This window comes from Betta splendens, chromosome 10 (assembly GCF_900634795.4).
Source record: "Betta splendens chromosome 10, fBetSpl5.4, whole genome shotgun sequence".
Taxonomy (NCBI): Eukaryota; Metazoa; Chordata; class Actinopteri; order Anabantiformes; family Osphronemidae; genus Betta; species Betta splendens.
Window position 1 is genome coordinate 12,608,749 of NC_040890.2, and position 14,517 is coordinate 12,623,265.

General features: G+C 40.0%; 3 protein-coding genes across 5 annotated transcripts; all 3 read right to left on the reverse strand.

The window, feature by feature from the left end:
* Positions 1-122: 122 nt before the first annotated feature.
* On the reverse strand, positions 123-5,726 carry zgc:195212 (DUF4554 domain-containing protein). Of its 3 annotated transcripts, XM_029166048.3 has the most exons (14): positions 5,177-5,726; positions 4,896-5,019; positions 4,549-4,602; positions 4,344-4,465; positions 4,161-4,244; positions 4,022-4,077; positions 3,742-3,801; positions 3,350-3,545; positions 2,846-2,969; positions 1,355-1,501; positions 1,100-1,221; positions 735-845; positions 519-617; positions 123-411 (listed from the first exon to the last, which is right to left on the reverse strand). In XM_029166048.3, the coding sequence occupies exons 1-14, from the start codon at positions 5,195-5,197 to the stop codon at positions 364-366; spliced, it is 1,368 nt and encodes a 455-aa protein (XP_029021881.1). In that variant the 5' UTR covers positions 5,198-5,726; the 3' UTR covers positions 123-363. The 3 variants fall into 3 exon arrangements, with proteins under 3 accessions (XP_029021881.1, XP_055368343.1, XP_029021880.1); XM_055512368.1 differs by lacking the exon at positions 5,177-5,726 and having other exon boundaries at positions 4,344-4,456; positions 4,896-5,170; XM_029166047.3 differs by lacking the exon at positions 5,177-5,726 and having other exon boundaries at positions 4,896-5,170.
* A 1,662-nt stretch (positions 5,727-7,388) lies between these two features.
* Positions 7,389-9,268, reverse strand: LOC114865033 (thiosulfate:glutathione sulfurtransferase-like). The gene is made up of 4 exons (XM_029166049.3): positions 9,120-9,268; positions 8,062-8,190; positions 7,782-7,944; positions 7,389-7,608 (listed from the first exon to the last, which is right to left on the reverse strand). Exons 1-4 carry the CDS (start codon positions 9,130-9,132, stop codon positions 7,554-7,556), a joined length of 360 nt encoding a protein of 119 aa, XP_029021882.1. The 5' UTR covers positions 9,133-9,268; the 3' UTR covers positions 7,389-7,553.
* Positions 9,269-9,546: 278 nt separating this feature from the next.
* On the reverse strand, positions 9,547-12,013 carry si:ch1073-303k11.2 (leucine-rich repeat neuronal protein 4). Its single transcript, XM_029165971.3, has 2 exons — positions 11,853-12,013; positions 9,547-11,174 (listed from the first exon to the last, which is right to left on the reverse strand). The coding sequence occupies exon 2, from the start codon at positions 11,170-11,172 to the stop codon at positions 10,387-10,389; it is 786 nt and encodes a 261-aa protein (XP_029021804.1). The 5' UTR covers positions 11,173-11,174; positions 11,853-12,013; the 3' UTR covers positions 9,547-10,386.
* Between the last annotated feature and the right edge of the window lie 2,504 nt (positions 12,014-14,517).

Below are 14,517 nucleotides of genomic sequence, written 5' to 3' on the forward strand. Positions count from 1 at the left end.
ATGGAGTCAGAGCTACGAGCAACATGAAAGCCCCGCCAGCGTTCATCCAGTCCAACCAGGTGAACGTGTTCAACAACTACAAACGACACTGCTGTGACCTGTGCAATTTAATTATTTGACAAGACAACCTTTAATGACATCATCAGGTCTTAATGCCTAACAGACCGAGGGATCACTGAAATGATTTGCAGATTAGTCAAAGAAGAAATAAAAATCACCAGTTGTCACCCAACTTTGAATTTTATTTATAATTTTAAATTAAAATTTCAATTAAAGCTTTAATATCTATTTCCATCACACTACCACAATTTAAATAACAAAAATAGCCAATCCAGTGTTTCCACAGTTTTTACACAGGTGGTGTCAGATTTCTGTTCTGGTGCGCACATCGCTCTCAGGACGTTGTTCTGTCTGTTGGGCAATGATATGTTAGTACAGTACATGTATACATGTATAAATGTATATAATGCAACATATAAGACAATGAAGACAAAACTAAAAACAAACATCCCATTCACCTGAGCAGAGAAGCAGCTGTCATTGGATTTGAATTTCCATGATGTCACCCTCCTCAGCGATTCAAACAGGGAGACCGACAGTTCATGAGTGTCACGTACCTGACAAATACGTACATACGAGTGTTCTTACGTACATTATCTTTTTCAAATGATAAAATTAGCATTTTATTATAAAAACTATGAATACTAATATACAGCAATTGTATTTATTCCCACCTTCATGCTGTTCAGACAAGCATTCCTGAACTCCATGTTACTGCTGGAGCTCACAATGCTGATGGATGAATTGAGAATCACCTTGACAGCAGAATTCAGCTTCTCTTGCTCCTTAAATGTTTCACACAACAAAAACAATATCAGAGATATAATTTGTATGAATTAATAATACAAATTGTACAAATTTTCTACACTCTGATGCTGATGACTAAAACAGTTTGTAATGAATAAAAGCAACAAATCTCAGTAAGTGGCACCACAAAATAATATTAGTTCAAAGTGAACATTATCACGAAGTCTGCAGACAAGTTTGTTCGTTCAAGAATTGGATTACAGTGTTTATTTTGTGTGTTTGTCAGACTTGCCTGTGTCCTGTGATTTTGTGCTTTCAGCGTGTTCTTCAGCTCAGACTGCACTGCTGCTGTCAGTGCCTGTTTGTTATTGCTTAGAATATCCTCCAGGTGGTGCTCTATCAGTCTCTCTGCAGCTGTGGGAGCATTACAAACGTCCCAGTTACTGCTGAAACTACAGTATATTAGCATCTTGCATTGATATAGTAACAAATGAAATGAGTTATATTCAACCCTGTAATTCATGATTTTGCTGCTTTTGTCACTCACCCATGAGATCAGAGAGCTGAGAGATGAAAGGGTCGCGGTGCTGCAGGAAGAAGAAGAGCAGGAGACTCTGTTGAACTGAGCTTGACTCCCGTTCTGCATGTTCCCAGTTTTCATAGTGTATTTTGTAAATGCAGCTGTACAGAAAATCTGTAAGGAATGTTAAAGCACTTTAAGAAAGTGGAAAATGAGTAACAAATGGAGAGATGCCATAATTGTGAGTCTAACTGATAAACATTACAAGTTTATCTCTACTGGCTGAGAGCATGGTACAACACTGAATGCTTTGGCGATGGAAAACAGAGCGGTGGGCTGAGCAGAAACAACAACAGCACCTCACACATTTCCCTTTTGGAACAGCTCTAAATAAATAGGATAATTGGGATTTTTTTTCATTCACATGATTTTGCTAGTGACCATGACTCAGTCTGTATTCTAGCAAAAAAAGGATTAGTTATAATGCAACTACAGTTTCTGAGAAACACATTTTGCTTCATCATGGTATGAGTGTACAGCAGTTAAATGTGCTGCAGTGTAGTGTGACTCAATACATCTGCTACTAACAGCCAGACTAAAGTGTCTCCTCATAAGATCCCATGAGTGCTTTCAAACCACAGAGACCACAGACATTGGCCCAAAGCAAATGAACGTCTTCCTAAATGAGGCTGGCTTAATGGAAAAACAGGTCAACTTGTCATGACTTCATTTACAGATTTTGTCCTTAATTTAAGATCACATCACCATTAAATTCACACTGTTCTCACTATCCCTTTTTTCTAGACACACAGGGTTTCTAGGATCCTTTTCAGATGTTTTTTCATTGTAATAAATCCATTTGTGGGAACTGAGGTAGGTTGGGATGTTGTTCACTTCTGGCAGCTTTACATTATGTAAGGTTATGGGAAAATCAAGGTCAAAGCTAAATAGCCAACCAGCATCACAAATGCCACACCCTAAGTCTCTGGCGTGAGAGACTTTTCCCTTCTGAATCTAAATCAAAACCAATATTGGAACCAAATGTTCGCAGCATTAACCCCATGCAAACTTGTTGCATGTTTGTTAAGTTTGTTAAACGCTACAACCAACACCTCACTTGTGTAGCTTAGACATACTGTGCTATTACTGGTGTATTGTTTTCTCTGCTTCCCCTGCTCAACCTGGATTAATTCCTGATTTTAATTATAGGTTTTTTTGTGGTCTATTAAACTTTATAAGAGCAGCTCTGGGCTCTAAACACATTCTTTCCGTGATAAACACAGGTGGTTAAAATTAGTTTTTAACTGTTATCTCATATTGAAGACGTAACTAATCCAAGGTTTTAGTCTTTTAGGGAGTAACATTACAACACAGGATTAACTGCTTTGGATGTCCCCTGGAACAGCGTCAGCGTTTACCATGTCAATTAAAAGTGACAGCTGCAAAGCTTTTAGCAAAACACGTGAAATGAACTCCTTTGAGTGTGCTGTTCCCAGCAGTAGTGATGGTCTACTATACCTTTGAGAGAGAAGCAGTGAATGCCACGCACACCCAGTTCATGAGTGTCCAGATGAGCAGGCAACATCTGGAAGAAGGTGGACAACCCTCTGACGGGAAGGTTACTGGGGCTGTAAACAAACACCTGAAGACAAATGCAGTCAAGGACAACTTCCTCAAATCAGACATCCAGTGCATCACACACTACAACATCATTCTAATTAAGCAGATTCCAGCTGTCCAGAAATATGTGACCTCCTTTAGCACTGACTCATTTTTAGTCACAGTCAGTTGCACTTGGGCATAACATAAACTAGAACTTGGGAAATGTTTAACCACATCTCTACTTTTGTACTCAGCTACAACTTAGTCCACATCTCTGGGAACTGTCTGATGAAGCCAACTAAACCAGGTCACTGTTAAAGAGCAGAGATGAAGCCCTGAAACCACCCAGCTAGAAACTCTTCAGTCCTGCCAAGAAATTCTGTCAATTAAAAACGTTCCGATTAGCTCATCAAAGGATATTTGTAATTCAGTGAGCTTGGTTTCCAGATTCGGGTACTGCAGAATACACGGGCTGAGGAGTGTGACAAGCTGAATGCTGAGCTCCCCGTACAGGCCCTGATCCATGACATGCAGGGGAATAATGAGTGGTAACCTGCTTCCAAGGACAGGGTGGCCTCCATGACACCAGCATCCTTTCCTCACACACTCTGGAGGCCTTTCAAAACAAACAGAGTAATTCACGTTCTGCACACTAAAGTGTGTACACTGTACAACATGTTCAGCAGTAAGTTGTTGTAGCGTTCATGCACTTTGTTTTGGCCACATATCAGTTATTCTTAAGCTAAAAGTAAAACTGAAATGTGCCGCAGTAAAAATGAGATAGATGATAGTATTAAGAAAACTTTACTCACTGTGTTTTGCAAGTGACATCCAAAATCACAGATGGTGCAACTTTATATTTGATTTCCACTCTGCAAAAAAAGAACAATAACACTTACATGAATTTATGAATTGCTTCATTGCAACACTGTGTGGGATAAACTAGAGAAGTGAGTGTTTGTAGTGTGTGTAATTATTATTCTATACTGTATAACGAATGGCCAAAATTCAGTCTTCTTTTTGTTGATTGTTGTATATATAAATACCCCAAAAGGAAGCTGTGACCTTTGTCTATAAAGGTAGGAGCCATACCTGAAGACTCGTTGGAGAGTCTTCTGATTGCATTTTAATTTTAAATAGAGTTCAATCTGTAAAAATAAAAAAAGGAAATTAACTTTTTTTTTGTTTAACTTAGAATATGATTGTGAGTAGTGAGCAGACCGTTTCATACCTCTGCATTCGCCAAACTGAAAGTGTGTAGGAACGCATCTAGATGCGTTTGCCACTCTGGGCTGAAAGATCTCACATCCTTCATCTGCAGAGTACAAAGAAAACACATTATTGGAGGACTTTTATTAGAGGTCAAGGCTTTAACCTATGAAAGACCCTGCTACAGTATCACTACAGTGTATACCTGAAATGACAGGAGCAGTTTGAGGGGACCATGCAGCTCTGTGAAGGCACACAGCTCCTCTGGCTCAGGTTCAGGACACGGTTTGTGACTGGGAAACAAGCTCCCCTTCAAATCTGCGAGTACTAACGTGTAAATATATTTGATATCATACCGTGTGTGACCTTGGGATGTGCGTAGATGTGGAGTGTGTGCTGTAGGTTTGTACCCAGGCTGACTTCGTTCTTTTTAATCCCTGCAAACCAGGGCCCAGCGGCTGCAACTGCACCACAAACACAACCTCTTTTTACTAAACTGTAATTAGACATGTGATGAGGTTTGATTAAACCCTTAACACAAACTGTGACCAATTATTAACACTGGAAAATAAAAAGACATAATTTGATTTAATGTTTTCAACACACACACATGTATATGACAATGTTTATTTTTTCAAATAACACATTTTAGAATTTGTTCATCGCTTAACAATAATGATCCATTTCCTCTCAGTTTTCAGAGGAGCACCTTTTATATTGTTGGAGAACTTGGCGTTAGCTAGGTGCTAAGGCTTACCCGCGCAGTTCACATGGTGAGAGCTTGCCGCCGTTTCCGTCCACAGAAGAACCAAAAGGCCTCCTGCAGCATTCACCCCGCGCCGTTTTCTTTGTTTTCCTAAAACCACGACCAGCCGCAGCGCCTGTAGGTGAGGATGAAAAAAAACATGGAGCATAGCCCGACAAGCTAGCGCTGCTAGTTAGCTCCGAACATCCACTAGCGTTAGCGCTAGCATTAGCCTTTCATGCTCGAATAAATACCTAAAAGCAGTGATTCACTCTCCAAAATGTATTCATTACCTGCTGTATCTCTTGCAGCATCTTTTCTTGACTGCCAGGAGGCTTTCAGATTAATACTTATATTACATATATTAATACTAATACAATGAAATAACAGCTACTATGTTAGTACAAGCACTGAATGCCTGTTTATTTAATACAGAAAGAGCTCTTAAAACTGATCCACAAAACAATACTGCAAATCAAAGAAGATTCCGTGATTTTTAATTATTTTCATACATTTTAGCCCACGTAAGATACTCGGCTACACATTCATACATTTTAAATATAGCAACCATCAAAGATTAAAAAAAATACAAAATGTATATATTTATTTTGCATGGTTGGTTTCTCTGACACTATTGTGCTGAACGTTTGAATGACGTTTTCCTTCACAGCAGTCACTTTTTCGTTTTCGTTGAAAAGGCACAGAATATAAAGTCAGTCATCACCATATATAAGTCTTAACAGATTTCATAATGTAAAAATACATGGCTGGATGGATTATAATAGAAATCTTACACTACAGCAGACATTAATGTAGATGACCTGAACCATGGAAAAGTAAATCAGTGCATGTGTTACTACCTACCTCACAGCCTCTGTCCACTTCCTCTTTGGAAAATCAGCCTTTGTCAAATAAACTACTAACTAGATAAAACTGATCCAATTGTTCTTTTGAAACATAGATTAGGTTTCAGGCAATAAATCTCTCTGAAATTTATTTTTATTACTAATCATTTTTTGGACGTTATGCAGTTGCTACAGTATGTTTTTACTCAAATAAATCAATATTTAAATAAAGTGGTATTTTTACACGTTATCTCAAAATCTGCACAAGATCAGTGCAACTACTGTGTACTTTAGCATTTATGTAATTGTAATTTGTAATTACAATTACAAATTAAATGTAATTAAATGTATTTAGTTAATGTTAAGGTAATACTAGAGTACCACTTGGCTTCTTATTTAACATTCTTGCTTTGTTGTTTGTTTCCAGAGTAACCTGATTCCCTAGCGAAATAAATAGCTTCCGGTTTGAACTCATCACTTTTACTATCTGCTGAGTCATGCTGAATTTGCCAAACTGTAATCATAGAAGGTTAACTCTTACATTATTGCAGACACAGACCTATACAGTAGTGCTTGCTCACCTGGGATTTGTTGTTGCTTAAGTAACAACCAGTTGTAAATAAATGAAAGTGTGTTTACAGTCTGTACACCTGTAGTAAAACAGTACAACGCTACTTACGACAAGCTATGTTTTTATTACGTAAAACCTTCAGTTAAAAAAGTAGCCAGTGACTATGTTTTTATATAGTAAATGACTTTTTGTGTAGTTTTTCCTCACATTTCCTCCGAGGAACCTAACATCAAACAATTATGCTGAAATTGTAGAGAAGAAACACAATGATTGCAGATACATAGACATACAATGGACCACCGGGTGGTTTAATGAGTATGAGAACGGTTGGCAAACCAGCTTAGCAGGTTTAGTAGTTTCTGCTAATAAATACCAAATACTGTACCTTTGGTGGACCTGTTTAATCCAGTTCAGGGGTCAAGAAACAGAGTCAGGACTTCTACTGATTTACTTTGCTGTATGTTTTACAAGTGCAAAAGTGCTTTGTAAAAGAAAAGAAAATTCAACCATCACAGAATGTTTTTTATTCAAAAATATGTTAGTTAGTTTTCTAGGATTTATAAAAGTCAGTGGGTGTATCCTAAAAATGTATTTACAATCAAATTCAGACATGACTATTTAAAAAAATAGTAAATCTACAATGTTTAATTTGCCAGCAAATAAACCAGTAGTTTTAATTCACAAATAATTGTTTTAGTGTTAATTCATGAAAAGTGTCTAATTTACATATACTAAAATCGCTCTTTCTCCCAATAATGGGTTGTAAACAGGACTCAATCATTAATCACAACATCACTCTGAGCTATTTGATTGCTGTCCATGATCAAACTTGAGTGGGTGACTGTGATGCAGTTTGCTGGATCACAGTGTTTCCCCTGCACTGTAAGAAGGGTTCCCCAGTCCACTCCAAATTTTATTCATTACCTGCTGTATCTCTTGCAGCACCTTTTCTTGACTACCAGGAGGCTTTCAGATTAATACTTAAATCAATTAACAATTACTATGTTAGTACAAGCACTGAATGTCTGTTTATTTGATAAAGAAAGAGCTCCTAAAACTGATCCAAAAAAACAATACTGCACTTCAAAGCAGATTCCATGATTTTTAATTTTCATATATCCATACATTTTAAATATAGCAACCAGTATCAAAGGTTAAAAAAAACAGCCATAAAATGTATATATTTATTTTGCATGGTTGGTTTCTCTGACACTATTGGGCTGAACGTTTGAATGACATTTTCCTCCACAGCAGTCACTTTTTCGTTTTCGCAGCCCACTCAGAGTAAGCTCCGGGATAATTCTGAGCACTGATACATAAAAAGGCACAGAATATAAAGTCAGTCATACACCATATATAAGTCTACACAGATTTCATAATGTAAAAATACATAGCCGAACGGATTGTAATAGAGATTTTATACTATGGTAGATGACCTGAACCATAGACAGGTAAACCAGTTGTGCATGTGTTACTACCTACCTCACATATCCTAATTGACGAGCCTTGTCTCTTGCTACTGCACCTCTCCTGCCCATCTGGCAGTGAAAGACCAAGTGGGGGGCATCCAGTGGTGGCTTAGATATCCCATACTTGTGTGTAAAGTCTGCTGGGTCCATTTTCAGAGCAGCCTCTACTGTATCAACTGAGCAAACAAAAAAGAAAAAAGAGAAAGAAAAGAGTTAATGGCAGAAACATACCTTATCAATAGGTATAATTTTTGCATCTATGCACTAAGGAAGAAGATGCAAAAAGAACTCACGAGGTATGTTAATGGATCCAGGAATACGGCCTCTGTCCACTTCCTCTTTGGAGCGGACATCCACCAGAAAGACACCCTGGTTCTTTTCCAATAGTGCTTTTAGATCGGCATAGGAGATGTCCAGGGGCACTGGAAATGTGAGATGTCATAAAGTGTAATCAGCCTTTGTCAAGTAAACAACTAACTAGATAAAACTGATCCAATTGTACTTTTGAAACACAGATTAGGTTTCAGGCAATAAATCTCTCTGTTTTTACTAATATAAATATCAAACAAATATTTAAATAAAGCTTTATTTTTACATGTTATCTAAAATCTGCACAAAATCAGTGCAGCTACTGTGTATTTTAATCATTCAGCTTAATGTTAAAGTAATACTAGAGTAACACCTGGCATCTTCTTAAACATTCTTGCTTTGTTGTTTGTTTCCAGAGTAACCTGATTCCCTGGCGAAATAAATAGCTTCCGGTTTGAACTCATCACTTTTACTATCTGCTGAGTCATGCTGAATTTGCCAAACTGTAATCATAAGGGTCAACTTATACATTATTGCAGACACATAACTTTTATTGATGCATTATATTATCATGTCCCTTCAGTTAGTTGGAGTGCTAATTAATTAAACAGCTAATATCCAGATTTTATTTTTGAATTCTTATATTCTTCGATTATCATAACCGTATCTATATCTTGTTCGGTCGCATGGCTTTGTTTAGATAATCTGGGCATGGTACCGGTTCCTCGACGGACTGACGACACCGGTCCATCACTCCACATTAGCTCTTTTGGTTCACTAATTGCCCGTAAGCCTCGGGGCTAACCGCACCTCTCGCAGAGAAAGCCGGTACCCGTAAAACCCCACACAGACAGGGAAAACATGCGAAGTCGAGACAGAAACCTGGCAGACAGGTAGGTTCGAACCCAGGTACGTCTTGCCGTGAGGCTTCGGGAGTTTCTCAACAAAGTTATGTTTTTTATAGACATAGCATTCAGATATGCTGCAGATCGTCCCGGCATACTGTAGCTGCCACAAAAAGGATAAAAAAGATAACACTCACCTGTACTCGCCATTCTAGTTCTTGAGACGATCGTTGCGCGGCAGGTATAAGCGTAAATGTCAGCCTTTTAAAAGGCTGAACTCTTCCTTATCATACTGTTGAGAGGCAAACCATTGGCTGCGACACCGACCAAAGGCGGGACTAATCGTGAGTGACTTCAGCAGTTAGCCAATCATGAAAGCAAACCTTGCACGCATTGTCTGCTCATTGGTAAACGTTAGAAAGAGTTAAAAATAGTTTAAACGCGTCGTAAACTATAGTATATAAAAATATGAATACTGCCACCATAACTAAACAAATAGAATAAATGCGGAAGTACACAAGAAAAATATAAACGCTCGATATAGACTTGAGGAATGAGTGAGTATATGTTTAGAACTGTTTTATAAAGATTCAAAAGAATCTTAAGATAAACACAGCGCGCATCGATAGTTGGTTTATTTTATTATTTTGAAGTTAATGCGCAAATGAGGAAATACAATACATGGCATCTTCTGTTATAAGGTATGTATTATTTACAGAGGCCAATGGATTGGACCTGTTGTCATGCCTGAGTGCTTAACTGCAACACTCACCCAACCCCAAGGATTTTTTTCTTGTTCATTGTGGCTTATACAGTAGTGCTTGTTCACTTGGGATTTGTTGTTGCAACCAGTTGTAAATAAATAAAAGTATGTTTATAGTCTGTACGCCTCTAGTAAAATAGTAGAAAGGTACCTACAACAAGCTATGTTTGAACAATATTTTTTAAAAGTAAGTTAATGATAAATCACCTAATTGTATAAACTGATCATTTGTGGTGGACCTATTTCATCCAGTTCAGGGGCCAAGAAACAGAGTCAGGACTTCTAATGTTTCACTCTGCTGTATGTTTGTCAAGTGCAAAAGTGCTTTTGAATGAAAAGAAAATTCAACCATCACAAAATGTTTTTTATTCAAAAATATGTTTTAGTTTTCTAGGAGTTATAAAAGACAGTGGGTATATCCTAAAAATGTATTTACAATCATGATTAATTAAAAAAATAGTAAATCTACAATGTTTAATTTGCCAGCAAATAAACCAGTAGTTTTAATTCACAAATAATTCGAAAATATTGACTATGTTTTAGTGTTAATTCAAGAAAAGTGTCTAATTTACATACACAAAAATCACTCTTTCTCCCAATAATGGGTTGTAAACAGGACTCAATCATTAATCACAACATCACAGCTATTGCTGTCCATGATCAAACTTGAGTGGGTTGTGACTGTGATGCAGTTTGCTGGATCACAGTGTTTCCCCCGCTCTGTAAGAAGGGTGCAGTCCATTGGCGGAGTTGCCCTTTCCTTTCCGACATGTTTTGTACTTCCACAGAATCACACTTACTAAAATGATTACTAAGAGGAGGAGCCCCCCACCTATGATCAAGGCCAACAGGTGATGGTCCGAGGATGTGGGAGGGTCATAGCGTTGACAGGAGAAGTCTGAGGGGCTGCTGCGTCCAGCTTGGTTCAGCGCCTCCACACACACCTTGGTGCCTTTTTCCAAAGAGCCCACCACACTTCGCCGCAGACCATCGCCAACTTCAAGGACGTCACCATCCTGCCCCTGAACCACCACCCTGTAGGTAGAAACCACTGAAGACGGAGCGCACCACTTGACCTCCACCTTTCCTCTGTCACCCCCTTCGCTTATTGGCAGCAGTGTTTGGATGCGTGGTGCGTGAGGAGGCTTGTCAGCTCCACTGATACCAGGACAGAGGCAGCCTGTCTCCTCCCGAAGGTGGGCGCATGGCTCCTGATTTTCGAGGCAGGGGTCATACTGGCAGGGCTGGGACCCCTGGTGGAGAACAGGGGTTTTCACGGCGACCACCACGTCAGGAGAAGAGCTTTTGGTTTCAGTGTCATCGTCATAGTAGTCATCGTCTGAGCTCAAGGCAGTAAGGAATATTATCCGCGGAAGGGTGACAGGAGGGGAAGTGGACGCAGCGTGAATTAGGACGTAGGAGTGGAGGAAAAATGAGGCATTCAACAAAAGCAGAAGGACGGCCAGGTTTCTTTGAAGTGACATCATCTCTACAAACAGAAACGAAAAAGATGAAAATTACTTCCAAAAATAAAAAAATAGTCATAGTGAACATAGATGTCTCAGAGAGTCTACGAGATGAAGTATATGTTTATCCAGATGGTTATGTAACAACAACATCTGGCCAGGTCGTAAGAAGGAATGTAAAGTGTAAATAAGGCAGAATAAAAGAAAAAGAAGTTGTAAATGTGATAAAACAGGGAACTTTGTATCAACACAAGCCAAAATAAGCAAGGAAACAGCGATCCACAGAGGTAAAGAGGGTTTGTTTTCTGGATATGTCACTTGTGTTTATGTCCGGGCCGACACATCTCCATTTCACCAAGGTTTATAGCTTTGTGTATCATGAACATGCTGTAATTTCTGTTTTGTAAACAACTTTTGATAAATAAATACCGAGTGCCGGAATATAAACCTCCATTGAGCTGACCCAACCAGCACTTCCATTTTCTCCAGGCACAAAGCCAACTGAGGTCTGTGGGAACCCTGCACTGAACCAACTAACGAATGGATTTCAGTTGTGTGCTCTGTTCCTTTTATGAAGTCACAGATATGTTGTGCCCTTACATCCTGACACCAGTGACTCAATCCTAAAGATAAAGATTGGTTCGCATCTATCCAACACAAACGCATGATTATAACCATTAAATAAAATGTTGAAGCTTTACCTGTTTGATGTTTTGAAGAGTATTTGAGGTCTTTAGTCACGTTCCGTGCTTCCCGCTCTGTGTGCGCTCATGCTTTGCTCACTACTGTTCAGTTCTCACCCTTTAAAAGCTTCGCTCCTCAGACTCTGACCTCCTCCTCCTCTACACCCCCTCTTTCTCCTTACGTGCCTCTCCCTCCCCTTTCCACCCCCATCGCCTGCCTTTTTTCACTTGTCACCTCCCTCTCATTCTCCGCAGGGCTTCCCATCAGCCATTGTTGCTTTCTTATATTTCTCTTTGCTGCTCTTTCTCTTTTTTGCTAAGAATGTGTGCTGGTGACAGATGGGGGCAGGGACTCATCATGTGCCCGTTTCCTACTCAGTGTTTAAATGTTCTGAGCGGCTCCATGGGACAAGCTTGTGCTTGTTGCAGCTTGGGCGTGCGTAATCTGCGAGCACGTCTGTTTTTGATTACTTTTTTAAAACTTCCAGCGTGCTCCGCAGGTGTTCTGGTGGAATGACAAGAATACAGGGTTATGTTAGTGTGTTTACGTGTCCCTCTGAGAGCGGGGGGTGAAGAATGCAGGCGTGTATTTATTATAGACCCCAGTCCCCTCGTGTACCCCAGTGTGACAGGCTGGAGAGGAGCGTTATTGGTTCCTTTTTTAACCTTTTATGGGCTAAAGCTGGCAAAGCGGGCAAGTTCTCTCTCCAATCCAAGTGCCAGCATTATCCAGATGAAAGGAAAAGTACCAGGGTCCTTGTTTTCAGTCTCAAAATGCAAAGCATTAACTCAAATAACAACCTAACAACAAAAAGATCATCCTTTTCTTATAATAAAAAGTTTCGACTGTTTAGCTGAACCCACATATCTCCACAAAGTCTGTTGCTTTGCATACTTACAAAAGCAGTATCTAGAGAGTTCAAGAGTTTCTAATCAAACAGAGCAAAGGGGACATGTGCACATGCATGTACTGCAAAACCACTTAAAGTAATTGTAAACTAAACTGTAGAGAGAGTCCTCATTTTGCAGCAAACCTGGTAAATTACATGTAAAACATGTTAGTGTGTTTAAAGTTCGACTTTGAGTGGGAACCATTTTCATTTTTGTGGCTTTCTTCTCGTTATGGGCAAGCCTGTAAAATATGTGTTTTCTCAGCGGCTGTGTGGGTGAGCTACATGTGTGAACAGGCAACTTTTCCTTTAAAATGTTTCATTAGTTGTGGGGAGGTTAGAGTTAAAGGGTCTGGATATTTATGTGGTTCGGGAAATGTGGTGTTATACTTGCACCTTTGGCTCCAATTGTCAGACACATGGAAGTTGCGCTACATCCAAATGACCTTTCCTCCAGGCTGCAGAATCCGCGTTCTCCCAGACTGAGTGGCACCTTTCAGCCAGATGTTGAAAGGCCGGAGCCGGTGACTAAACACAGATCCTGTAGCAGATGGATCGTTTTAACTCCGCATACTTTTGCATGTTGCCGCTTCCAAATTTCACATTGTTTGTGTAATAGCCAGCCGACCTCAGCTGCATGTACAGTAGTACAGTAGTTCCCACTGAGCCCACTTATTTAGGCTGCCACATTAAAAGACCTTCCAATGATAAATACAGCTGTCTGTAATAGAGGCTCCAGGTGGATGAGAGTGAGGTGGATTCCACCCTCGTCAGGTTGTTTTGGCTGCCTGAGACAAGCATCGCCTCCACCGCGGTCTGTCCCGCTGGTCCATAACGTCACACACTGATAAGTTTCCTGCCTGTAAGCGGGTGGTACAGGTTGGTATGACTTATCAGTTCGACGGGATTCATTCCTGAACAAGACAACCAGTTTCCAGCAAGCGTGAGTGAGGCTTCACTCATTCAAGCAATTTTAGGAAACGCATCAGTTTCGACATCCAGACTTACATGTACAGTATGTGATCATAAGGCACGTCACCGCGGTTTCTGAAGGGTCACCTCAACAGGGTTTGTGACCATAGCTTCACATGGGAGTCACACATATCAGTCATTCAACAAGCTCATATGCTTTTTGAATCGATGCCCACACACATAAGTGGATATGACTATGTCAGATCTTCAGTTTAAATATGGACAAGGCAGAAGAACACAAAACGAGTGTCAAGTCTGACATTTATGCAGTAAACAAATATTTCATATTTTTCAGATTGACATTAATAACAAAGGGCGTGTGTGTTGGGGGTGTATTGCACCAGTAAGCTCCTTCTTACACAATCTCTAGAGACAGTGACTAACAGTCAACTCCCAGTGACGAGGGGGCGCTTCGTGGTGAACGTCTGAACTCCCAGGTGAAACAATGCAAGGCGGTGGAGGCGGACGGGGCACAGAGTACAAACCGCCTCATCGAGATTGCGTTTTCCTGCATGTCCTCGTTTACTGATGAGCGAAGCCCTGATGGCGTTTGAACTGCTGCGCCTTGACGGCGGGCGATGCAGGAGCTCTGTCTGATTTTCAGCTGTGCGCGAGAGGTCAGTGGAATAACACTTTGTGCAAACTGTGGCTGCGATGCCGCTGAGGAATAAAGGAAGCCGCTGAGGATGACTCATATTGCTGGAGATAATGACTTCCCTGCTGCTGAAGGTTCAGTCACTTCATGTTGGAGCATGTTATTAGTCAGTGTCAGAACGTTTAACCTATCACTGCCAACATCTTTCGAATGTAGGCAGCACCAC

Excerpts from the sequence above, each read along its gene's own strand:
- zgc:195212 (XM_029166047.3), bottom strand. The coding sequence starts at position 5,052 with ATGCTCCATGTTTTTTTTCATCCTCACCTACAGGCGCTGCGGCTGGTC. Across the intron at positions 3,802-4,021 it reads ACTCTCCAACGAGTCTTCAG|AGTGGAAATCAAATATAAAG; the intron begins GTATGGCTCCTA and ends CTTTTTTTGCAG. Across the intron at positions 1,222-1,354 it reads TCAGCTCTCTGATCTCATGG|CTGCAGAGAGACTGATAGAG; the intron begins GTGAGTGACAAA and ends ATGCTCCCACAG.
- LOC114865033 (XM_029166049.3), bottom strand. Across the intron at positions 7,945-8,061 it reads TGGATCCATTAACATACCTC|TTGATACAGTAGAGGCTGCT; the intron begins GTGAGTTCTTTT and ends TTGTTTGCTCAG. Across the intron at positions 7,609-7,781 it reads CGTCAATTAGGATATGTGAG|TGCTCAGAATTATCCCGGAG; the intron begins GTAGGTAGTAAC and ends TTTATGTATCAG.
- si:ch1073-303k11.2 (XM_029165971.3), bottom strand. The coding sequence starts at position 11,172 with ATGATGTCACTTCAAAGAAACCTGGCCGTCCTTCTGCTTTTGTTGAAT.